Raw genomic sequence first — 25,297 nt, forward strand, 5'->3', positions numbered from 1 at the left:
GTTTCTGCGGGTAAAGGATAAAATCTTGCTAAATAGTATTCCGCTGAGTTACGAACACGTTTAGCTATTTTGCCATTTGCTATTTTGGAGAAATGTATAATGTTCTACATAAATATGTACTTCGTTTTTTATAGACACTCATCATATTTGTAAACTAGTGTATTCCTCATATACAAAGTTTCTCTATGAAACTTTGTAAAATAAATGGGTCATTAATTTATTTATCTCAGCAAGTCAAAGTTTACTGTTGCTGGATGAAAATCCAACGCCGCTTTTTAGGTCTGGGTTTGTGACACAGAACCTGTCAAAAAGACCTATTAGTGTTTTTTGGGTCCATCCCTTTCAACCAATGGCTTTCTTCAATCCACTTGTTTCAGCCATTGGCTTGAGACATTTCAATTGTATCTTCGATCATTGATGAGGCATTCAGGTCTTAATATGTGTGCCTCTACTACCTGCCAGAGTTAGGCCTCCCGAAGAATTGGAATCCTTCTTGGAAGGGCTCCCACATCGATCTCTCCCACAGGTAGAACAAGAATCACTAGGCGCCCCAGGCTCCCCAGGCTCAGATGTGGAAGCTAGAAACACCATCAAAGACATGGAGAGAAGTAAGACGGCTGGTGCAGATGATTTCCCCTTTGAATTTTACAAAGTGTTTGCATGCAAACTGGTGCCTAAATTGGCAGAAATGATTGCGGAGACCTTTGAAACAAGTATCCTTCCTACAGTGATGAGGGAGGCTCTGGTGGGGCCCCTGCCCAAATCTACCTCGCGGGATGTGGCGCCCTCGGACTTTCGACCCCTCTCTATGTTGAACTTTGAGTTCAAAATACTCAGCAAAATATTAGCATCCCGGTTGTTACCCCACATGCAGGCCTTGATTTATGGAGGCCAAAACAGTTTTATTCCAACGTGTAACACCTCTTACACCCTCTGCAGACTTTTTTTCTATCCTGAATGCCCATCCAGCGGTGGCAGGCACTGGTGAACAGGTGAGCGGGGTGGTGGGGATGTGGGGTGTGAGGGGGGAGTCGATAGACAATGGAATAGGTATACTTACAAAAATAATACATATTCTGTCGTCTGTCGGCTTCCCCCCACTCCACTGCGCTTACCTTTGCCGGCCACCGCTGTGCCCCTGACTGGTTATCTGACCTTGCTTCAGTGATTGTGTAGGTGGACCTTGAGAAGGCCTTCAACAGAATACATTGAGACTTCTTGGAGGTCACTATGTATTGCATGAGACTCGGTGCAAACAGAGTAAGATGGGTCCGGATACTGTATGCTCACCCAATGGCTAGGATTAAAACGAGGCACATGATTTTGGAGGCCTAAGAAATATTCATGGGCACTAGACAGGGTTCCCCCCTGTTGCCTCTGTTATCCACCGTGGCTGTGGAGCCCCAGGCAAAAAAGTTTTGAACTGAGGTAATAGATTGGGGTATTAAACTAGATGGTTCGGTCCATGTTATTACATTTATTTGCAAATGACCTGCTTATTTACCTGCGGGATGGGGTGGGTGATATTCGGCAGGCCTTGCAGTTCCTTGAGGAATTTGGAAGGACCGTGGATCTCTGGGTAAACTTCAGTACAACTGCAGTCAACTTCAGCGAACAGATGCCAGACACCACCCCCCTTGACACCGCCGCCGACAAGCCTATCATCATGACCTGGAATCCGGCCACCGTCAAACTCACCACATCTGCCATGATGAAAACCCACTCAGGAGCCCCAATGGACCACTGCCTACCACATATATTCCACAGAGCCGCCGCCACCATTGCACCCAAACTAGGATGGACCATAAACACCTCCTTCGGATCTGGCGTCGTCCCAGACGGCTGGAAGTGGGCGGAGGTTAGACCCCTCCTCAAGAAACCTACGGCCGACCCTACGGACCTGAAAAACTATTGGCCTATCTCTCTCCTCCCTTCACAGTCAAAGTCACTGAGAGACTCATAAACACCCAGCTGACCACCTTCATCGAAGAGAACTCCATCCTAGACACCTCCCAGTCTGGATTCCGCAGTAACCACAACATCGAGACCGCCCTCCTCGCAGCCACTGAAGACATCAGCATGCTACTCGACCAGGGACACACCGCGGCCCTCATCCTACTAGACCTCTCTGCAGCCTTCGATACCATTTCACATTGCATGCTCACAGCCAGATTTCACGACGCGGGGATACAAGGAACCACCCTCAACTGGTTCCAATCCTTCCTCTCTGGCCGAACCCAGAGGATCAGACTTCCTCCTTTCCTCTCCAAACCCACCAACATCAACTGCGGTGTGCCCCAAGGTTCATCGCTCAGCCCCACGCTCTTAAACATCTACATGGCCCATCTAGCCGCCATCGTCAGACAGCATGGGCTCAGCATAGTATCCTACTCCAATGACACCCAGCTCATCCTCTCACTCACGAAGAATCCTAAAGACACCAGACTCTGCTTCCATGAAGGAATGAAGAACGTCGCAGCCTGGATGAAAGACAGCTCTCTGAAGCTCAGCTCAGAGAAGACCGAGATCCTCATCCTCGGACCTTGCACCTCTGCCTGGGACTACACCTGGTGGCCCTCCTCCCTCGGGAACGCACCTACCCATACAGACCACACTCAAAACCTCGGCATCATCCTCGACTCCTCCCTCTCCATGAACCGCCAGATCAATGCGGTCGCCTCCACCAGCTTCAACTGCCTGTGCATCTTCCACAAGACCTTCAAATGGATCCCCCGACTGCAGAATGACCGTTACCCACACGTTCATAACCAGCAGACTGGAATACGGCAACTCCCTTTACGCCGGAATCAACCAAACTCTTCTACACAAGCTGCAAACCATCCAAAACGCTGCAGCGAGACTTGTACTCGGGACACCTCGCCACAAACACATGACCCTACACCTGTGAGACCACCACTAGCTCCCCGTCGAGAAGAGGGTCACCTTCAAGCTATTCACCTATGCCTACAAATCCTCCAACAGCATTGGACCCAAATACCTCAACAAGAGAGTCGCCTTCGACGTACCCAAGAGGAACCTCCGCTCCGCCAACCTTGCCCTGGCAGAAGTCCCACGCATCCGCAGAAACAGAGCAGGTGGGAGAGCTTTCTCCTACATCGCAGCCAAGACCTGGAACAAGCTCCCTGTGAACATCAGACGCTCCCCAACCCTGCACACGTTCAGGAATAACCTCAAAACCTGGCTCTTCAACTGATCCAAAGCTGCTCCCCCCCCCAGCACCTTGAGATCCTCACGGGTAAGTAGCACACTCTACAAACCCCCTGATTGATTGATTGATAAACATGCATGTTTCCAGTGGACACTGGATCGGGTCTCTATCTTATCCACCTGATATACTTTGGGCTCCGTGAACCTTTAAATACTTGGGAATCCAAGTTTTCCACTACCTGGATGATTGTTGTAAAGAAACCTGGGGGGGCAGGGGGTTGGGCATTGGTCTCTGAAGTCCTGTGTCTCATTTTGATGCACTCTTAAGCCCAACCAGGGATTCCTGCAGGCAAAGCTGTTGCACTTCGGATTCCCCGTCGGGTATCTGTTTGTCCACTGCCCCGGCCTGCTGGTGATGTGGGCTGTGGTGTACTGGTACGGTGAACTCCAACTGGTGGGCCTCCTTCATGGTGACCCATTGACTTTCTTTACTGCAGTGCAAATGTACTACTGGACGGAGGCAGGATTGGTGACCCTGGGAGAGTGCTTTCATATGAATGTCTTCATGCCCTTTGAAGATCTGGTGGATCAGACAGGCAAGCCAGTGGGACAATTTCTTACCTACAAAGTGCTTACTCACGCCCTATCGGATGCGTGGGGTGTTGCAGGAGCAGAAACTCCCACGCATGTGGTCCCTCAGATAGCCTTGACACTGGGAACGAGCTCTCAATTAGTGTCATGGTTCTATAGGGCTCTAAATGGACTGATTAATAAACAATTGGATGCTTTTTGGGCTCACTGGGCCACTGATGTAGGCCAGGATATGACTGACACTGAATGGGGGAGGGTGCTTGCTTGGCCACAGATATTCTCTAGCAACACATGTCTTAATTTCATACAATTCAATCGCACTCACAGGAAGTCACGTGCTGGGCATGTGCTGAGGAAAGGGTGCTACGGAGGAAGGAAGCAAGGGGTGTCCATCACAAACCTATTGAACCATGCTGGAGGGAAGTGGTTGACAAATGGGAATCCATTGGGACTGTAGTTGACTCTGAGGAGGGGCGACTGTGGGGCCAAGTCCTGACTGTGTAAATAAGCCAAGCATTAATGGGACTGAGGGTGCGTGGGTACTGGTGCTGCCGGAGGCAAAATGGATTTCTCTGCCTCACCCCCCCCCCCCTTTACGCACCTCCCACTCTCCTCCACAACTGATGGTTTTCACACATTTGGTGACAAGACTTAGGCATGCATGGATACAGTTATAGTGTTTTCTTAAAATGTGTATTATTAGTATCTTAAGGCAATTAGTCCTGAAAGTGAGACCATAATTCCATCCCTTGTGGGTGTTCGCTAGCTCCTGTGTGCACAGTGTGGGCAAAAAATTGTAAACCCAGGTTACCATTTTAGTGTTAACATTGTGCTTTATTGTTGTAAACTTTCAAATTCTAATCAACAAAAGTAATAATAATCTTGGATCAAGCCAGTGGAGTAGCCATCCTTTATATAAATCAAAATCGTTTTTTGTGTGAATCATTCTACCTCCCCTTGAGTGTTTGAATTTAACTGTATGAGGTATTCCTTGACAACATTCCTCACTGTCAGTTCCTTTTGTGAGTTTCTGTCTGTACCTCCTCTCTGTCCCCTCACACCTCTTCATTCTTTACCCGTGTACTGAGGCACATCCAGTTGTATTAGAATTAATGGATTTATTCTCACACCGCAGTACTGCCTTGAGCAGCGGTTCACATTTTGTGGGGCCATTCCTTTTATAGCTTTGGGAGTAGTCTGTTCAGGGCCAACTTTAGCATTGGTGGTGCTCAATGCGACAATCTCTGTTGGCGCCCAAATGCCATACAATGTCTTTTTTTCCTTTGGTGTTGTCCACACTACAACACCTATGTACCTGCATCCCCTCCCATATAATCATAATTCAATGTGGCCCATAAGTGACCATTGTTCTGTTTCCAGAGCTCTCAGTCATCCATATGGTATCTCTAACAGACAGAACAGTGGAAATGGGATGAATGATGACAGAGTGTGGGAGGAGGATTGAACACACAAGGAATGGGGAAGGCACTGGATAATATATGACCAATGCCATCACTGTATCTGCAAAGAGTGGTAAGGATTGGTAACATGTAGTCTAGGTATTTTTTGACCGAGTGACTGGCACTGTGAAAATCATGAGCTTCTTTCAGTTTTCACCTCCAGAGCTTTCAATCATGCCCAATCCTCAACACCCATTCACATTCTGAAATCAGACTTCTAGAAGTGACTCAAACAGAGGGAGAGAGATATGCGGATGTGTAGGTGGGGGAAAAAGGAGCACGGAGAGAGAGTAAGTAAGGGGAGGTAAGAAGGAATTGAGAGTAGAAACAGAATGAGCCACACAGGAGAGAGTCAGCAGACAGAGAGAGTTATAGCCATAAGCTAGTCCCTCATTTAGTTCAGTGCAAGCACTTAAGTTCAGGTGGAATGATACACCCCAACAGCCATTAGCATTAGGTGGGGGATGAATGCTCAACTAGGCTCAGCTAAGAAATGATTAGGAAAGTCTCAGACCAATAGCTAAAACAGGAAGCTCAATGGATGAATTGGGCAGACCAAAACCCCACTCTAGTAGATTGTAAGAAGTAGGTTTGTTCGTCAGCTGTGTTATCAAAACATTGACCTAAAAATGAAGACGATTGAGGACAATGATAATCTATCTTCTACAATAAAGGTTAGTAAGGGAAAAGTAAATAGCAATATGCACAGTAAATTATTTACCACATAATATTTGTCTTTTACTTGGTCTTATTCAGGCTGACATCCAGTAGTAATACCCAAAGGAAATATTTTTAACACATTTTTTTCATTACCGCTGCATTATCTACCAATCTCAATAGAGGAACATACAAAATTAATTAAAACGTTTACTACTATGATAAATAAATTGGCACATGAATCATAATCTGATCCATAACATGCTTCTTTCCTTTCTTGGATACCTGCAGGACCACGTGTATGAACTCCTCAATACTATCGATGCCTGTCAATGCTATTTTGATATTGTAAGTATTTCTACAGTTGACTTACAATTCGACAACTATTTTCTTTAATAAAAACCATGAAAAACAAACTGTGATACACAAATTGTATTAATGTAATATTCAGCCATAATCTGCAACTGCTGATGTAATACTTTACCATATTCATTGTTGGCGAGTACTATCCCTTGATAATTACATTATAGAGTCTGGGTTTGTGCGCTGTTTTGGAGATTGATACTCAAAATCTGACAATGTGTTTCTACATGTGATAATTTCACAACTTCGCATAGTTTACTTAAACGACACCAGCTTTGCAAACTGTGAAGCTGGTAAATTTATTTTCTTTTACAAAAAAGGACAAACAGATAGGGCATAGTGGCGCAGCAGGATATTTTTCCTACACTGTAAAGAACTGCGAAGTACTACCTCTGGGGACCTCAGTCGGGGCTTTCAGTGGGTGGCCACTTTGTTCGTGCTATGCTGTACTTTCCACAAATAGAAGTCGCTAAGAAGCTGAAGTGCTGATGGAAATGAATATACACAGTTGTTCTAGTATTCTCCATCTGTTAGTCATGGCTATGGTAAGGCTTGATCCTTAACCCCTTCACTACTAGACCTCCCCCAGTGCAAAGGCCTCTTATGGCTATAGGGGGTAGTTCGCGCTTAGGGCCCTGTAACGTTTTGTCCACATAAGGTATTCACACCACATTTGCGTCCTTTTCTTCTAACATCCTGAATTCTAAAGGTCTGACTTGTGTGGCTCTCATCAGGTTCTTTTACCCAGAATCCCTTGCACGTCTCAAGCTTTGTAAAAAAAAAACACATTTTCCTCACTTTTCTGTGATGGAAAGTTCTGGAATCTGCAGGAAGCCATAAACTTCCACGCACCAAGCATTCCCCCAAGTCTTCTGCTAAAAATGGTACCTTACTTGTGTATGTGTAGACCTAGTGCCCAAGACAGGTTTTTGGTCCCGGGCTCAGTGGCCAGCTAGGGAAACCTACTAAACCCAAACATTTCTGAGAACTAGACACCTAGGGGATTCCAGGGAGGTGTGGCTTGTGTGAATCTCCCAACATTTTCCTACCCAGACTTCCATGCAAACCACAAATTTAGTTAAACACATCAATTTTTCCTCATTTTTCTGTGTGGGAAAGTTGTAGGATCACTAGGTTGCCACAAATTTCCTACCACCAAGCATTCATTCCTCTAGGTCTCCCGATCAAAATGGTACCTCACTTGTGTGGGTAGGGCTAGTACCCACAACATGAAATGGCCCAAAACATACTGTGGAGACTTCAAAATTATCCACAAGGGACGTTCTCCCCTTTCCAACAATACCTCTCCCGTCTGCCTATGTGCTCTGGGGGCTGAGATAGCACCCTGAACACATAGGCAGTGAAACTGAATTGGACCTATTGACTAATTTCAGTTTTGCTTTCAGTGAAATGACGTCAGAGTGACGTGCGTGCTTATCATCATTTCACTGAAACAATCCAAACAGCCTCGAGAGCTGGGAAAGCCTTTTCTTAGCTCCCAAGGCAGTTTTGGACTGAAATAAATCCCTCTGGTGCCTGCAGCAGAGGGATTTCAAGTGCCATGTGTGCGGACGGCCGGGAGTCATCTGACGCACACGAGTACTGTGGCGTCGGGTGGCTTATTGCTGTCCGACGCATGAAAGGGGTTAAAAGGAAAATGATGATTCCAGTTTATTGCAGCCTGGCGTCCTGCTGTTCTAGGGTGTGAAGTCTGGCTACAGAACATCCCTAGGACTGGATTAACCATTAGGCAAAACAAGCACGTGCTTAGGGCATCTAGGAATTGGGGGCACCACAGATCTGATCGATGCAAAAACTATCGGCATTAATGCTGGAAGTCATGGCTAAAAAAGAATTTGACAAAGCCAATCGTTTTTGCACGGGTGAGACCTATCAGCTATGACAATACTTGTCACTTTTTCAGTGGTCACACCTTGTCACTTCCCGTATGAAATACATTTTGCCCACCTATCCAAGGTAAACATGGACCCATATAGCAGACAGAGCAACAATCACCAGGACAGCAAGTTGAAACAAGAAACTTATGCAAAACATGGGGTGCTTTCTTTTCTCTCACTGCATCTGCTGTGATTTTGAGAAAAAATGGGAGAATATATTTAGAAGCAGACTGTGGTGAGGAGTGTGGAAGGAAGGAGGTGAAAGTCCGTGCTAAGGAGCTGCTTGCACCTATCCCTCTACAGCAGGGATCTCCAACTTTTTCTTCAACAAGAAATGTATGTACAATGAAAATGTATGCTCAATGAGAATAATCCAGAGTTACTAATATTGGTGATATAAAAGTGAACACCCCATCCAAGAGTGTCAGCAGTGAGCACAATGTGCATTAGGCAGGGTTTACAGCAATAATGAAAAAAAGGTTTTGAAAATTTGAAATGAAAGATTACATGGGCAGTTCATACAAATCATAGCTGCAATCCCTCTGGCACCAAGGTATAAATAAGAGCAATACATCTCTCCAACTCAAATAATAACTTTAAGCACATTTTGAAAATGCAACTTTTTTTCTACAGACATCAGCTTATGAGTTGTGAAAAAAAAACATATTTTTGTCTTGAATACGTTTTTTAATTTTGGTATACAAGTAATAAGTCAACCAAGCAAAACCTTCAATAGTCATAGGCTGGGCTGCACACAGGAAAGCTACTCACCGGGACCTGGAGATCTACTGGTAGCTCAGAAGCTCACAAGGTACTTGTTGTAGACACCAGCTCTACTTAATGAGGTACAGGTGTCCTAAGCCATGAAGTGCGAGGGCCAGGATGCGAGAGACATATAATTTTGCCAATGATTAAATAATACATTAATCATATATTGACAAATAAAACCATGCTGTCCCCAGGTAATGTGAGCATGTGAGGCAATAGAGGTAGGAGTGGGCCAGCGGGTAACAGATCCTCTGCTGGGGAGGCATGGGGAGATAAAATAACAAATCGGCGTGGGGTGAGGAGAGGTTGCAGCTAGGAGGAGAGTCTGGAGCGTTCTAGTTAAATTCCAAGATCACCTCAAAGTTACTGCCTGTTTAAAGGCACAATGTGAAGGGAAATGTAAAGTATACCCAGTTGATTCCTTGTAGTGCTTTTGGGTGTATGTCAAATCTAAAGAAGAGGAAACTAAAATCCTCTGAAAGCTGCATGCTAGTGAAATCACAAAAATGAAACCAGCTGCAGCTGACCAATGAAAACAAAAGAAAGGAGACTGACAATAAAGCTAGCTAATGGTAATTAATGGGCGGGCTCAAAGCAATTTGTATGTTTTTTTAAGATAAAAAAGATCTTGGGTGAAACCTAAAAATGGTAAGCAGAAGGACTTATCAGCATAAAAGAGCACAAGAGTAAGAGTTGGCGTAAAGTTATCATAGGTGTTGCAGAATTCTAACAATGTTACTCAAATATATTTTAGATGAATGAAAAATATGTGTACAATATATGCATTAATATTACACCAGATATTCTATCTACTTTTTTGAAAATGCATTTAATTGTGTGCAAAATATGAAATAATGAGTATGTACATACCTGGTATGCAACTAAACCTACGTTAAGAACTGACAAGACTGTTCTAAGAAAGTATGCTCCTTTAGACTATTGAAGTTTCCAGCTTATCATTCAAGTTTCAAGCTTATCAAAGTGAAATTAAGAATTCCACATGAAGTCAAAGGCAAATTTTTCTGATACATTAAATATATGACATTGTGAGTTTTGTGATCAAATTATGTTTTACTAGAGATGTGACTTGGTCTTCTGATTCTATGGAGGCTATACAAAAAATAAATTATATTCAAACTAGAAATACCATAATTGTATTTACATTGAAAAAATTGAAAAGAACATTTTAGATTCCTATTTTCATTTTTTGAAAATAAGGTATGTTTTTCACATTTACAGGGTTAATGGGGCTTAGAAATGATTCAAAGTGATAGTGCCTTTAAACATAAAGAGATTGTTACTAGTTGAATTTAAAAAAATGGTCGGACGATAATGTGTTTCATGTTAGTATTTTTAACCAGACCTCATATGCCCCAATAGGGATATTTTCACCTTGTTAAGTCTTGAAAAAAATTATACAAGTGTTCCCTTATGGGAGGGAAGGTTTAAGTGAATTTGGGCTGTGGAGGGAGCATAGGTATTGGACAGGCCGAGTGGAAAGGTGTGTTTTGAGAAGGATGACCACACTTGGTTGAGATCAAGGTGAGATAGAGGAGCAATTCAAAAAGAATAACAATATTGAAGCTCATTACATATATAAAAAGGTGAAACACAAATTTGGCTAGTGCATTGGCTAGTAAATATTGATGCAGTGATCTAGAATATCTAAATTCGACATTTAAAAGCGAAGTGAGAGACAATATAATAAGAGCCTGTCTGGGGAGGTACCAGCACCTCCCTGGACAGGAAACCTATTGTCCAGGCCTCCCCTGCCAGAGATTCGTCCAGCAGCAGGAGGACAGACTCATGTTTGTGGCAGCAGCCTCCATTTTGTGATGCTGAGGCTCTGTTTAACGTCAACCATGTAAACCAGTAACTACATGTCTTCTCCCTCTAGAAGGGTGGAATGCTACCCTCACCACCAGGACTGGCGGGGGTGGGGGTAGTATTCCAAAGTGTTTGACCTCTTACACAACATGTTTTGATAAAGCCAAACCAAAGTTAGCATTAACCGCGATGATTATAATGCACTTAAGAGTATATGGTATGGCTATATCATAGAACAGCCATAAGGAGACGGTTCCGAAAGCTGCAGAGGGGCTCAGCTCATGCTAGGGCACCCTCTCACATAAAACCAAGCACTCTACCTCCAGGATTGTTTAGGTCTGACTTAGGAGTGGTTTATAGGTGTATATGTGTCTATATAGGTATATAGATATAGGTATACTATATCTAAGTAAGGGGTGATTACACCACCTTACCCAGGCTGTGTGAACAGACCTGTGGTGTCAGTTTGGAAGGCAAATCATGGGTGGCACAATACATGCTGCAGCCCCTGGTAGGCCTAGGGTGCACCTATGCCCTGGGTACCTATGGTACACTACACAGGGGCTCACAAGGGTGAATCAGTAACCAATCTGCTATGTACCTAATGTACATGGTATCAATTTAGAGAGAGAACAGCTGGGCCATGGGCCTGATTAGCAGGTCCAAAGCCACACTAAAGTCGAAAAACCAGAGAATCACAGCAAAAAGTGGGGGTAACCATAGGAAGCAGACCCTACTCTCCTAAACTTGGGCTCCTCTGATTGCTCAGGCCGGCCCTGACTGCCCTGCTTGTGGTGAGTCTCCTGCTGGTCCCAACCGTGCACCTTCTTGATTTACTGCATGGGTTGCATTTGCCAAAGTTTGTTGGTGGTCCCGCTGGACACTGAGCCCTCAGCACTCGACATCCTTTGTGGGACAGCTCATATCCGGGTCCTCAGCATCGCCTGGTCTTCACAGCTTTAGAGTCAAGGTCACCATCATCCTTCCTTAAGCACCAGGCATCGGAGGGCATCCGTCTTCCAAATCTCCTGGTCACCCCTAAAAGACATAGACTCTGTCCACTCTGCTTTCAGGAACTCCTCATCAAGAATCCATGTTTGGATTCCCCTGGACACTTTTTCCTCTTCCAGCAGTGGCACTTTCCTGAAGTCCTCCATTGGGTTCAACGGCGGTTTCCAACGCCACTTCACACCTATACACCCGGCTTCCCTGGGATAGGTAACTTGGTTACCATGGTATCCACAGGTGGGGTGGCGCTCTAACCTTCTGTCTTCATTGGGGTTTATTCAGAGTCCTCTGGGAAGGGTCCCTAATCTTTTCAATTCCAACTGTAACTTGTACATAGACTTGTACCGAGCAAGCGGTTGTGTTCACACATTGCACACACTCTCCGTGGGTCCCTATTTACTTACCTTGGGTGGTTCTGTGGGTCCCCAGCAACTCTATGTCCTCTCGACGTTGTCCTGACTCGAGTTGTGGTTCTTATACCACTTTCTTAGTATATGGATTGGTCCACCCCTGGGGGCCACTGTGTGTTAGTGCTATTTACTGTGATTTGTTTGCTAAAGTATTATGTGCTTTGTGTCTATCTCCATGGAGGTGATACTGTCACGTACTAGAGAGTGTTCTGTAATAAATACATATTTTTATACATACTTTGTGTGGTTCTTTTTCATTTAATCTATAGTATATAATAACATTCTGGTAAAGCAAGCTGCTTTGCACTCCTTCAGGACTAAGTCTTAATGTTGCTCTCTACAGTACCACTTGGCTAGCTTTCCAAGGTTGTCTGAGACCTCCTAAGTTGTCTGGACTGGTGAAAGGTACCCACTTACATTAGTGGACATCACATACCAGGCCATCTTGTCACAGTAAGGATTTAACCTTAATCAAAGCCATGGCTGGAAGGAGGTTCATTGTGTAAAAGTAAAACCTCCCAAAGGGTTGATTTAACATCAGCTCCATCTATGGTCCTAATACGGGTGGCGCCCATCTTTTGCTGTCCCTGACAAAATGGTCTAATTGGCTCAGAGTGATTAGCCTCCTGTAGCTGGATACTTTCATATAATATTAGATGCCAAGCTAGATACCTTCAATCAACACCAGTCTGGGTGTTCCCAAATGATAAAAGGATAAAGACTGATAGTTGTGGTAACACTCCTATAATATTGTTAATACTTTTACCTTTTTTCCAAACCAAATTATCTTCATTCATGAAACAACTTTTCTTTGGGAAGATCCCATATAATATTTTCTGTACAATTCACAAATAATCCAATAATTAACTGTGATCACATATCCATTATGCATAAAACGTTGGAACAAGGTTTGCTATATTCATCGATTGTTTCAAAAGCTCTCTTATTTTGATATATAATGTTGGCATTATCTTAGAGCAGAGGTACAAACATGTATTAAAATCAACATTGGTACTGCATTACCAGTTATATTATTGGAATCTCTAAAGTCATGCATAAAAGGAGGGACCACACAGTCCTTCTCAACAGGTATTAGGAAAGCAGAAAAGCAAACAAGATGTATTTTTGTCTACAATTGATAAACATGCAAATGAAGATTGATGATATAAAAAGCATAATTAAATCAAATCATTTGGCTAATATTGCTAAATTGGTATTCGCTATGAGAACCAAGATCTTCAAGCCAGGGAAAATCTGTGAATATTCTAGCGTTAATAGCCAAAAAGAAGAAGCTTCCATTATTATATAGAAGATTAAGTATACAATGGCCAGGTGATCAACAATATCTGAGAAAAATGTTATTATTTTTTTCCATTCTGTATTACACTCTATTAGGATCAGGGCAAAACCTCAGAGAGCTGAGGGGGGAATATATTACTATGTTTATTCTTTTGGTCAACCTTGAAAGAATTCTAGCATTAGGTAATACTGTCCCTTCTCAAGAAATTGTCAGGATCTATGAACCTCAATTATTTACTCTCACTCAAATCATAAAGCTTCTGAAGGCATCTCAAAGTTTCCATTGAAGGCTGAGGTAATATCATCACCATGATAATTATCCCAAAAATATTTCTATCTATTTCGAAAAGTACTATTATATTATACCCAATACCTGCATTACAAATTTGATGCTGTGATATTGAATAATATCTGGGGATAGGTAAAACTTGGAAGATCCAATTGATGTTTATAAGAGCCTCATTTTTAGGAGTGATGGAGCTTGCCATGGTGGCTGTTCTATTTTTGGGTCATGCTGGACAAATGTAAGATTCTGTTTGCTTTAAGCGTTTCTCCTCATTGAAACCGAAAGATGTAACTTCTTGTTTGAACTAGGAAACTAGAATATTTCTTGTTGTGGGCTGAAACTAAGACGTATTTTGGGAACCCTGAAATCCACATAAATGCAATAATCTGGGGGCATATTGAACAACTTAGTATTTTAAATTGAAATGTTTCAATGGATACAAACATCATTTGATTTACCTGAAGGTACATTCTTTAAACATTTTCAAATTATCATCAAAGAGTAATGTTAATGATAATAATGGTATGAGTTGTTAAACTCTGGGTGCACATTCAGATGAACATTAGGATGGCAACAGCGGTAGATAATAGTGGTGACTAAAAAAGAGACCTAATGATATGGGAATTGAAGTGTACAAGGTATATAAGAGGAAAAAAGAGGAAGGGGTTAAAATGAACACGTGAGTGTGTTTCTTTTGACCAAAGGAACACCTTCAATACTGGCAGAAGGGTTGAATGACATTACTACACATTTACAACGCAGGCCTTTACCAACCATCCATTCCAATGCAGTGCCTTTACCATGCGCTGTTTAATTCTAACACATACTTAAAGAGCTAAAAAGTGAACTGTACAAAGTAGTTATGAAAGCCCTTGTTATGTAATTCGGTGTTATGAAAAAATATATTTTAATAGGATTGTTAGAAACAGGGCTTCCGGTTGGCTATGACAGGCAACGAAGCCAAGTAGAACTCACCACTCTAATCACAGCAAGTCAGATACACACCAGGGATAACCTTTGCTCACCTTCTGGTAGCTTGACACAGAGTAGGTAGGCTTTCCCTAAGAGGGAAGGTGTAAAGTATTTGTGCAAGACCCACACAGTAAATCAATGACACGCTACAAAAAGACTCCACACAATGTTAGGAAAATAGTAGATTTTTATTTCAAATCAATAAGATCAAAATGTTAAAAATCCAATCAGTACTCCAAGAGGTATTTCTTCCATAGTAAGTGCTTTACAGAAGACTGGGCTCATATTAGAGCCTTTACTGTAATTTCCTCTGAGACGGCCTAGCAATCTCTTTCCGTTGTCAGAACATTGTTTAAAGGTCTTGGATAAACCGGAATGTCTCTTTAATGAAGTTTTCCCCAAATGCCCTGCTGATGCAGGGACCAGCAGTCCAGACTGCGCGGACTTTGTAATCACGGTACCTTGTGGCTTGAACCAGTGGCCGAGCGGTCAGTAGACTCACTCACAGAGCCCACATTGCTGAGAAGTAGAGTTGGCACTTGCTAAACTCCAGGGACACAGGCTGGGCCAGGGCGAGTCAAAGGTTATGTCGGTGGACCTCACCCAAGGGACCGGTTTGTCGAATAAGATGTCTCGCTGCCGGATAGCTGTAATTCACTATTAGGACATGCCACACACACCAGGGCTTGTCCTCCCTTATACTTACAATGTACCATGCCCTTGGGCCTACTGTAGGGGTGTCTGACATGAAGAAAAGGGAAGGTTTAGGGACTGGCAAGTGGGTATACTTGCCCATTCAGCATGGCAGTACCAGACTGCACACAGGCTCTGCAATGGCATGCCTTAGACACACTTTTACAGGCTGCTTCTGTGGGCAGCACAACCAGTGCAGCAAGCCCACCAGCAGTATTTGGTTTACAAGCCCTGGGCACTGCTGGTGCACTGTACTAGGGTCCGACAGGTAAACCAAACCAGCCAATCATGGAATCACTAATCCATACATCATTTTACAATAGGGAGCACTTGCACTGTGGCACTGGACAGCAGTGGCACAGTGCCCAAAGCATCTAACACCAGCAAAAACCCATGAAGCAACAGCAAAAATGGAAGGGAGACCCAAGCCAATGGTGGCAGGCTAACACGTGTCCCGTACAGCTGAAATGTGGGGAGAACTACCCTACCTCCTGGGAGTTCTCATCACTAAGGCGGAAAAATCTGGACAGACCATCAGCGTTGTCGTGTTCTATACCAGTGTGGTGTTCCACCGTAAAGTCCATACCCTGTAGGGAAATGGACCACCTCAACAGCTTTGGATTCTCACCCCTCATCTGCATTAACCCTCTGAGGGGCCTGTGGTCTGTCTGAACCCGGAAGTGAGCCCCATACAGGTATGGTCTCAGCTTCTTCAGTGCCCAGACCACAGCAAATGCCTCATGTTCAATAGCACTCCTTCTCTGTTCCCTTGGAAGTAACCTCCTACTGATGAAGGCTACAGGTTGATCTAGGCCCTCCTCATTCATCTGTGACAAAACAGCCCCCACACCATGCTCTGAAGCGTCTGTCTGATCGATAAACTCTCTGGAGAAGTTGGGTGCCAGGAACACGGGTGCCGTGCACATGGCAGCTTTCAGGGACTCAAAAGCTTTCTGACAGGTGTCAGTTCAAATCACTTTCTTGGGCTGCTTTCTGGAAGTCAGCTCTGTCAAAGGTGAAACAATGTTGCCATACTCCTTGACAAACCTCCTGTAGTACCCTGTGAGTCCTAAAAAGACTCTCACCTCTATCTGGGTTTTGGGGGGCTCCCAAGCAAGGATGGTTTCAATCTTGGGTTGTAGGGGTGCCACCTGGCCGCTCCCAACTTGGTGTCCCAAGTACACCATGGAACCCTGCCCGATCTGGCACTTACTCATCTTGATCGTGAGGCCTGCCTTTCGCAGCACCAACACTTCCCAGAGGTGGCTCAGATGTTCCTCCCAACTGATGCTGAACACTGCGATGTCATCCAGGTAGGCGGCATTGAACTCATCCAGTCCAACCAACACCTGGTTGACCAACCTCTGAAAGGTGGCAGGGGCATTCTTCATCCCAAAGAGCATAACCCAGAACTGGAAATGCCCATCTGGTGTGGAGAATGCTGACCTCTCCTTTGCTCCATCAGTCAAGGCAATATGCCAGTACCCAGACGTCAAGTCAAACGTGCTGAGGTATCGTGCAGCCCCTAGCCAATCAATGAGCTCATCAGCTCTAGGGATGGGGTGCGGGGCAGTCTTCATGACCGAATTGAGCCCTCGGTATTCCACACAGAACCGGAGTTCGGGTGTGGCACCCGGCGCTGCAGCCTTTGAGATCAAGACCACTGGGCTGGCCCAAGGACTGCTAGAGGACCCTAGCGCAAGCATCTTTGAGACCTCCATTTTGATGCAAGCCCTTGCCCTGTAAGTTTTATGCTTCACAGGTAAGCTGTCTCCTGTGTCCAGATCATTGACACACCAATCTGTGATACCAGGAACTAGGGAGAAAAGATCAGAAAACTGTCCCAGCAACTGGCAGCAGTTATTCTATTGCTCAGGGGTCAGGGTGGAAGAGTGGTTTACACCATCCACTGACCCATCTTGCTCTGTTACAGACAGGAGGTCAGGAAGATGCTCGGTCTTCTCCTCTATTCCAGCATCTGTCGCTAGGAGCATGCCCACTTCGGACCTCTCCAAGTGGGGCTTAAGGCGGTTGACATGCAGGAGCCGCAAGGGGTTCCTGTAGGTAAATGAGATTTTGCACTCCACAACCTCAAATGGTCCGGTCCACTTATCTTGGAGTATGCAGGGCTCCACTGGGGCCATGACCTACACCTTCTGACCAGGCTGAAGCTCTACCAGAGTGGTATTCTGGTCATACCATCGCTTAATCTCTACCTGGCTGGCTTCCAGATTCGACTCAGCGAGTTACCTGAAATGCCGAGTCTGGTTCCTGAAGGCCAGCATGTAGCTATATACATCCTGGGGAGGTTTCCTGGGAGATTGCTCCCAGTCTTCCTTGACCAGACTCAGAGGTCCTCTGACTGGGTGTCCATAGAGAAGCTCAAAGGGACTGAACCCTAGAGATTTCTGTGGCACCTCACGGTATGCAAACAACAGGCATGGTAAGTGGACGTCCCACTTATGCCTCATAGGTTCCTCAAGAGCCATAATCATGCCCTTTAGGGTTCGGTTGAATCTTTCAACTTACCCATTTTCTTGGGGGTGGTAAGGAGTGGCGAACTTATAAGTTACTCCACAATCCTGCCACAGGGACTTCATATGCTTGGAAATGAAGTTGGTTCCCAGGTCAGACACTACCTCACGAGGGAATCCCACTCTGGAGAAAATTCCCATCAGTGCTCGCCTCACCAGGGGGGCCGTCACTGTCCTCAGAGGTATGGCTTCCGGGTACCGGGTGGCATGGTCCACCAAGACCAGGTTGAACCTGTTGCCCATGGCTGTCTTGGGGTCCAGTGGCCCCACAATGTCAATCCCCACCCGCTCAAAGGGGCTACTGACCACGGGAATGGCTGGAGAGGCGTCTTCTGCTTCCTCCTACTCTTTCCACTTGCCTGGCAAGTCTGACATGTCCTGCAATGAGTGTCTGAACGTTTGCACATTTGGGGCCAATGAAAGTGGGTGACAAGCCTCTCAAAGATCTTGTCCTGCCTCAAATGTCCTGCCAATGGCACATCATGGACCAGCCCCAGTAGGAAGGCTCTGAAGTTCTGGGGTACCACCAGCACACGGGCTGACCCCTTGCTCAGCAATCTTAGGCTCACTATACAGGAGACCGTTCTCCCAGTGGATCCAATGTGATCCAGACTGATCACCTGCTGCCTGGCTTGCAGCCTGTTGCCGCAAGCCCTCAAGAGAAGAGTATTCTCTCTGCACCCGGCAGAATTCTTCCCTGGAGGGGCCTCCTTCCTGCTGCCAATGGGTCAGCTCAGGCAGGTCCCACAGTTCAGCTACCTTTTCCCCAGTAGTCTCCAGGGTGTCAAATGCATGAGGGACAATCTGCTCTTGAGACACCAGGTGACACTTGATAGCTGTCATACCGGCTCCTGTATCCCTAAGAGCCTCCACCTTGTGGCCATTGATGGTCACCCACTGCCCCTATTTCTTAGTGTTATTGGGCAGTTGGGTCCCTGGGACCATCTCACAGACTCCTAAAGAGACAAGGGACATCTCTGCAGGACCCCACCCAACTTGGACACCAATCTCTTCCCCCAAGGCTACACTCGCCATCTGCCGGGCTGGAGCACCAGTGGGTGCTGCTTTTCCAAATAGGTGTCACCTGGGGTCAATCGCCTTATGACCCAGGTCCCCACATTTGTAACATTGCAGGGGTCCCTGTGGAACAGAATTACCTGTCTGGACCCCTTGCTTTCTCTCAGGGGGAGGGTGGGAACCTTTTCCTTGGTTCCCTTGGGAATTACTTTGGGGCCCTCTACGGAACTCCTTCTGTTTACCCTTGTCACCCACTCTTCTGCTGGGGACCCTGCCCACCTTTGGCTGAGTCTCCCATGTGACCCTTGTGGACCCAGGTGCTCACCCAGCGGTCCACCTCCTCAGCAAGCTTCCTAGGGTTAGTCAGCTTGCTATCAATCAGGTGCTGGCGCAGCTCTGGAAAACAATTATTGGACAAGTGCTCTCATGCCATCAAATCAAAGAGACCTTGAAAATCATTAGCTTTGCTGCCCTTCACCCAACCATCCAATGCTCTGCAAAAGAAAGTGACATATTCTACCAAGGTACTGTTCACTATCTTCTTGCAAGTCCTGAACCTCTGCCTATAGAGTTTGGGGGTCAAACCATACCTAGTCATTAATGCATCTTTCATGTGGCTATAGGAATTATGGACTTCGGAAGCCAAGTCCAGCAGTGTGTCCCGCCCCTCACTAAGAAACCGCCCCCACAACCCGCTCCCCAATCTCTCTCTCAGGGACCCGGTGGGAAGACATGGCTACCTGATAGGCTCTGAACCACTGCCCAATATCATCATTCTTATAAAATTCCTTTACCAAATCCTTGGGGATATACACGCTAGCTTCCACAGGCACTGACAGTGTGCGGCCACCAGAGGGAGTAATCTCTAAGCTCCTGGCCATTAAATCCAACTCCCTCAAAACCTTGTCATGTTTAAACTGCAATCTCTTTTCCTCTAGAGCCAATTTCTTACTTTCTAGCTCCAGTTGCCCATTCAATTTGAGTTTGGCCATCTCCATTTCATACATCCTGTTTTCTTTCCTGTCTGCCATCTCTTCTGGGGACAGGCCTCGGGCAGAAAAACTGCTACCCAACGGGGAGGTTGCACCCCTCCCTTCTGGACCCAGTGGTCCTTCAAGCCGCTGCTCTGCATCCTCATATTCAATTTAATTTCCAGGGCATTCGATGCCTCGATCCAGGCCCTCAGTGCCTTTTGGAACTGCTCCTTTCTGGAGAGTCCGGTCACGGAAATGTTAAACTTTCTGCAGAAGCTCTTGAGCTGCTTGCTGGTGTAGCTTTCTATTTTCTCTTCCTCCCAATCACAGTCAACAGATGCAATGGATGCTGCCTTTTCCATGATGGTTGAACCAGGCCTTACTTTGCAAAAATAGAGATCCCTGGCAAAACAAGTATCAGAAGTACGTGGTTGTTTTATGGTTTCAGGGCCTCATACTGTCCAGGTTGGATTAGGGCAATGCCTTGTATCTCGGTGCCCCCAAGAAAGTAATTGCCAAACTACAAGTTGTCCAAAATGCAGCTGCCAGGCTCCTCACGAGCACCAAGAACCGCTGCTCTACGAAACCTGCTCTCAGCCTACTCCATTGGCTACCTATTCAGGAAAGAGTGCATTTTAAGTCTCTATGCACTACTAATAACCTTTTCCATGCCAAAGCCCCCCCCCCCCCATCCTGAAGGACCTCATTCTACCCAATAAAACGAACAGACCCCTTCGGTCTGCGCATCTGCACCTGGCTTCCATGCCCAGGATCAAGAGGGCCCGATCGGGGGTCGCCTTTTCTCTTATAATGCTTCCAAACTGTGGAATACCCTACCACCTGCCATTCGTGCCCAGCCCAACCTTCTTTCTTTCCGGAAACAGTTGAAAAGTTGGTTATTCCCTTAAAAATGTCTTCTCTCCTTTCTGTTAGTTCACTCACCAGCGCTGGGACGCTCATAGGCAGCCATGCGCTTTATAAGTTTTATTTCATTTCATTTCATGGTCTGCACTCACTAAGTAGTGTTCACCAATCACTGTATATGAGTCACAAATGCAAGTCCAGAATCCTCACCGCTGACCACCAATGTTAGAATTGGGGGTCTCTAGTTGGCACAGGTAGGTACTTGTGACAAATAGGGACTCTCTCCTCTAGTCAGGGTAAGGGGGTACACTCCTAAAATAAACCCTTCTCAGACCCTTGGTAGATTGGCACGAGCAGACAGGTTTAGCTCAGAGGCAGTGTGTAAAACATTTGTGAACACATACAGTAATCAAGTGACAACACTGCAAATGGACACCACACAGGTTGTATAGTTATAAAAATTAGTATCTTTTATATAGAGTTACCACAAGTTCAAAAACGATAAGAATAATCCACAGTACTATTAAAAATAATCAAGAGTTCTTGTTAAAAATGCGTAATCAGAGTTTTATGTGAGTCGGGAGCCCGGTCCGGCTACAGCGTTGATGAAAAGCACACAGAGTCTACTAATTCCAGTGGACCGCGTCAATACGGGTTCACTCAAGGGTAGACAGACTCGGTCAAAGTACCTTTACTTTGTGCGGCCGGCATGGGTGTGCAAGCCGGGCTCAGTGTTCATCGTGTTACAGAAAAGAAAGCGTTGCAGGACGTGTTGTCCCTCGATGCGGTGCAGGCAGCGGCCCATTGACGGAGTTGGTGGGTCCAAGGCGTACGTTGCAGGGCGAGACGGTGCTTCGTTACTGTGCTTGAAGCTTGCGGTGCGGCGACAGAGCCGGAGTTCAGGAGCTGGCGTCGATCAGTCTGGACAGCGGTACGAGTCAGGCGGTGCGTCGCGAAGCGTGCGAGGCAGTGCCCAACTTCGTTGCGTTCACAGGACTCAAAGTCAGCAGCAGTGACCGCATCGATCAGACCAGTACTAGTCGGTGTAGCGAGGCGTTGCATGTCGCGGTGTCCACAGGTCGCGGTGCATGCAACGGCTCGGTGACGGCGGCAGGATGGAGTCGGTGAGCCCAGAGGATACGTTGCAAGATGCGGACGTTGTTCGATGCGGTGCCTACAGGACACCGGGCCGGTCGTGAGAGTTGGTCACAGCTCCCTGCCTCTGTAGCCACTGAAACAGCGTTTCCAGCAGCAATCCTCAAAGGCTGGTGGTCTACTGATCCTGAGACTTCGGTCAGGGGGCAAGCTCTTTTCCAAGCCCTTGGAGATCCTTCACAAGTTGAATAAAGTACACATAAAGTCCTTTCTCCTTTATTTGGCAGTCAGGCAACCACTGCAGGCCAATCCCCCAAGCAGCACTTCAGCTTAGGGATAGTATCTCCTCAGTTTCTTCAGGTTCCTCTCCTCAGCAAAGGTTTCTTCTTGTAGTCAAAAAGTGATCTAATTTCTTGGGATTAGGGTCCCAATATTTATACCCCAAAATCCTTTGTCCTCTGAGGGCAGAGGGGCCTTTGCCCAGTCCAAACCAGTTCTGGAGCACTCTGTTGACAAGACTCCTTCTTTCCTTTCACAGGGCAGGGCAGAAACATCAGACACGCACAGGAGGTGGAGCCACCATTGTTGACAGGATTCCTTCCCTTCTTTCACAGTGCAGAGCAGAGAAATCAGCCCCACCACAGGAGGTGGAGGTAGCATTGTGGAGGAAAGGCACAGCCCTATTCAGGTCCCAGGTGCAACTTCTCACACCCATCTAGATGCAGATCTCTCTATTCACCACTGGGCTGACTCATTCTGTCTCCTGGAATACCCCAGCCCTGTCAATCAAAACTCCAGACAAGAAATACACAATCTAGCAGAGGCAGGCCTGGATAGTTAGACAAGAAATCTCTGGGTGTGAGGACATTTAAACACAGTTACAAATCTGTTTGGATGGATGCATCTTTCTCTGATCCTTCTAATTGTGCTGAATTCCTTCTAGATATCTTGACGGGAACCACCGCAGTTAATTGACTTCAATGTAAATATGGCATTGACATTATTTAGGGTCACATACACGCTCTGGGCGGAATCATACCCAACACTGTCATATCGAGGGGTTGACTATCGTCCTAATACCCAAAGTGGGATGTGATCTATTCAAGATTCTCTCTGCCCTGATGAAGTTCCTATATATGGAACAAAACGCGTTGGCTGTTGTCCTGTTTTTTTAATACAAAAAAGAATAAAAGAGACTTGCAAATCTCCTATTGGTTACTGTGATCTCATCCCTGGCGCTTTCTCCATTCGTCTTCAAAAACACACGAATACACCACTTCGGGGTATTCTCAATGACCAGCCAGATCTGTGATGAGATCCAAAAACAGGTGATAAGGCACGTTAGCAGCAAGGATTTAACACCTGCCTTTTACTGGTGTAAAGCAGGATGACTACCTGCAGTATGAAAGGGGGTCCAGCCCGGAGCCACATCTGAAGACCAACATATGTCATTGAGACACTGATCATGCAGCTCGGAGACTAAAAAGGTCTACAACACCCATCGCCACCAGCCCCATGCCCCCCGGACCACACCCCCACCGGACTACCACTGAGGCTGCACAGAACAGGACAGAGGACGTTTAGAAAATGGCATGGCCCCTCAGCCACACAATAGCAGAATTTGGGGAGAGGTGGGAACCAAGTATGTGGGAAGGAGACAAGTCACCCATGAATAAGAAGGCACACAATGTCAAGTGTGGCGGTGATGTGCTGGACAGACCTCAGTATGTAGAGCACAGACCTGTCAATGTGGAAATATACTGCTGGTGTTTGTAGTGCTGTGGACAGTGGACGCAACCATGTTACCTCAGGCAGTGGGGAAGACCTTGGTCATGTAGCTGTGTCGTCCCCCCCTGTAAGTGTAAGCAGAGTCGGCTGGTCCGGCGTACGCCAGTCCAGCGTAGGAGTGTGAATAAATAGGCCGGGACCTTGGGCATGGTTCACTTCCGGGATGGCCAACGCGTCTGCCAGGGCGGCGACCCTCACCCTGCCACGAGACTGCCACCATGACCGCCGGCCTCCTCAGCCGATCGCTGGCATCCACCACACAGGCCCCCAGTGAACCCAGAGGCACAGCACCACGGAGTTATGTCTGTGATGACTACTGCCTTTAACCTACACTGCGGTCAGCAGGGCTCACAATTCAGATCGAGTCGCGATTGCAGATGACACAGTCCGGTAGGCAACAGACATTGCTACCAGTGCGGCCCGCCAGGACCAGGCATCATTGCAGGCTGTGCACATGCTGAGCACCACAGGTGTCACTAACTCTGTACACCACAAGTCAACGCCACATGGCCCTATTAAGACAGAATTAATTGAGCAAAAGACATTGCTCCTAGTGCGGCCTGCCCGGATGACGCATCATCGCTGGCTGCGCACCCCCTGAGCGCTTCAGGTGCCACTAACTCTGTGCACCACAACTCATGGACCCTTTATGATTGAGTTACGTGCTGTGGACTGCGGACGCAACAATTTCACCTCAGGCACTGTGGAAGACCTGGGATGAAGATGATGAAGATGATGCAGGGAATAGGTTTAGAGATGGGGCTCACCACTGGGATTCCAGAAAAACCCACTGAAACATTATTCCGCCCGGACAGAGCAGACCCTGGGACCAGCAAACAAGCAATCAAACTATTAATCGCACCCGTATCAACTAGAAAATTTTCAGAAGTCCCCATCAATCACCCTCTCACATAAGGCCCTTGCTGATCAATGGGTACTGACACCTGGCCCCTACTCTGTCCATGGCTGTCCTATGTATAACCATGCCCATCAGTCCCCTCAAACCCACAATCTTCGTTGTAATACTGCCTCCCTCTCGGATTATCAAAGTAATTCTTCTCTGACTCACCATGCGATTCTTCCACTCTTCGTATATCACTTCGATCCACAACACCTCAACCTCTTCCTCTACCTCTCACTGCCCCGTTCCGAGCCAGCCACAATGGACACTGCGCTTTCTGTTTACTGGAAGAGCATTGGTTTATTCCCAAAGCAACAGCTGGACCTTCTCCTCGTCCCGTTCCCGCCCCCCTCAGGACGGGTCCTCTACCGCCTCGATCTCGGCCTCGACACCTGATAACTTGCTGTAACAATACCCGTGTCTTGAGGTCCTTTGCTTTCTTTTCTGACTTATCCTTGCTTTCATTTTCCCTATGCTCGTAATACTGAGCCATGCTTAGTATAACCAAAGTTGAGGAAGTTGTCCAAGTACTCTCAGCAGCTTGTAGCCGCGTGGAGATCTCGGGTAACAGATTAGTCACAAAACAATTAACAAATATTCGCACACCGCCTTCTACTGACAAGTCCTGTCTACTAAAATCAATAATTACCTCCTAGAATCTGGTAAAGAAATCTGAAACGCTCTTATCCTTCTTCTGTTTGCATGCTGTCAACTTGTCCCAATC

At 46.2% G+C, this 25,297-nt stretch overlaps 1 protein-coding gene across 1 annotated transcript in view; it reads left to right on the top strand.

Moving 5' to 3' along the window:
• The window catches only part of NCKAP1L (NCK associated protein 1 like), a 1,717,783-nt gene that overhangs the window by 144,881 nt on the left and 1,547,605 nt on the right, over positions 1-25,297 (top strand). Inside the window, exon 4 of the mRNA XM_086964598.1 lies at positions 6,168-6,224. Within this exon, the coding sequence (XP_086820724.1) occupies positions 6,168-6,224 (57 nt within the window). The remainder of the gene's footprint in view (positions 1-6,167; positions 6,225-25,297) is intronic.

This window comes from Lissotriton vulgaris, chromosome 1_1 (assembly GCF_964263255.1).
Source record: "Lissotriton vulgaris chromosome 1_1, aLisVul1.2, whole genome shotgun sequence".
NCBI classification, from domain to species: Eukaryota; Metazoa; Chordata; class Amphibia; order Caudata; family Salamandridae; genus Lissotriton; species Lissotriton vulgaris.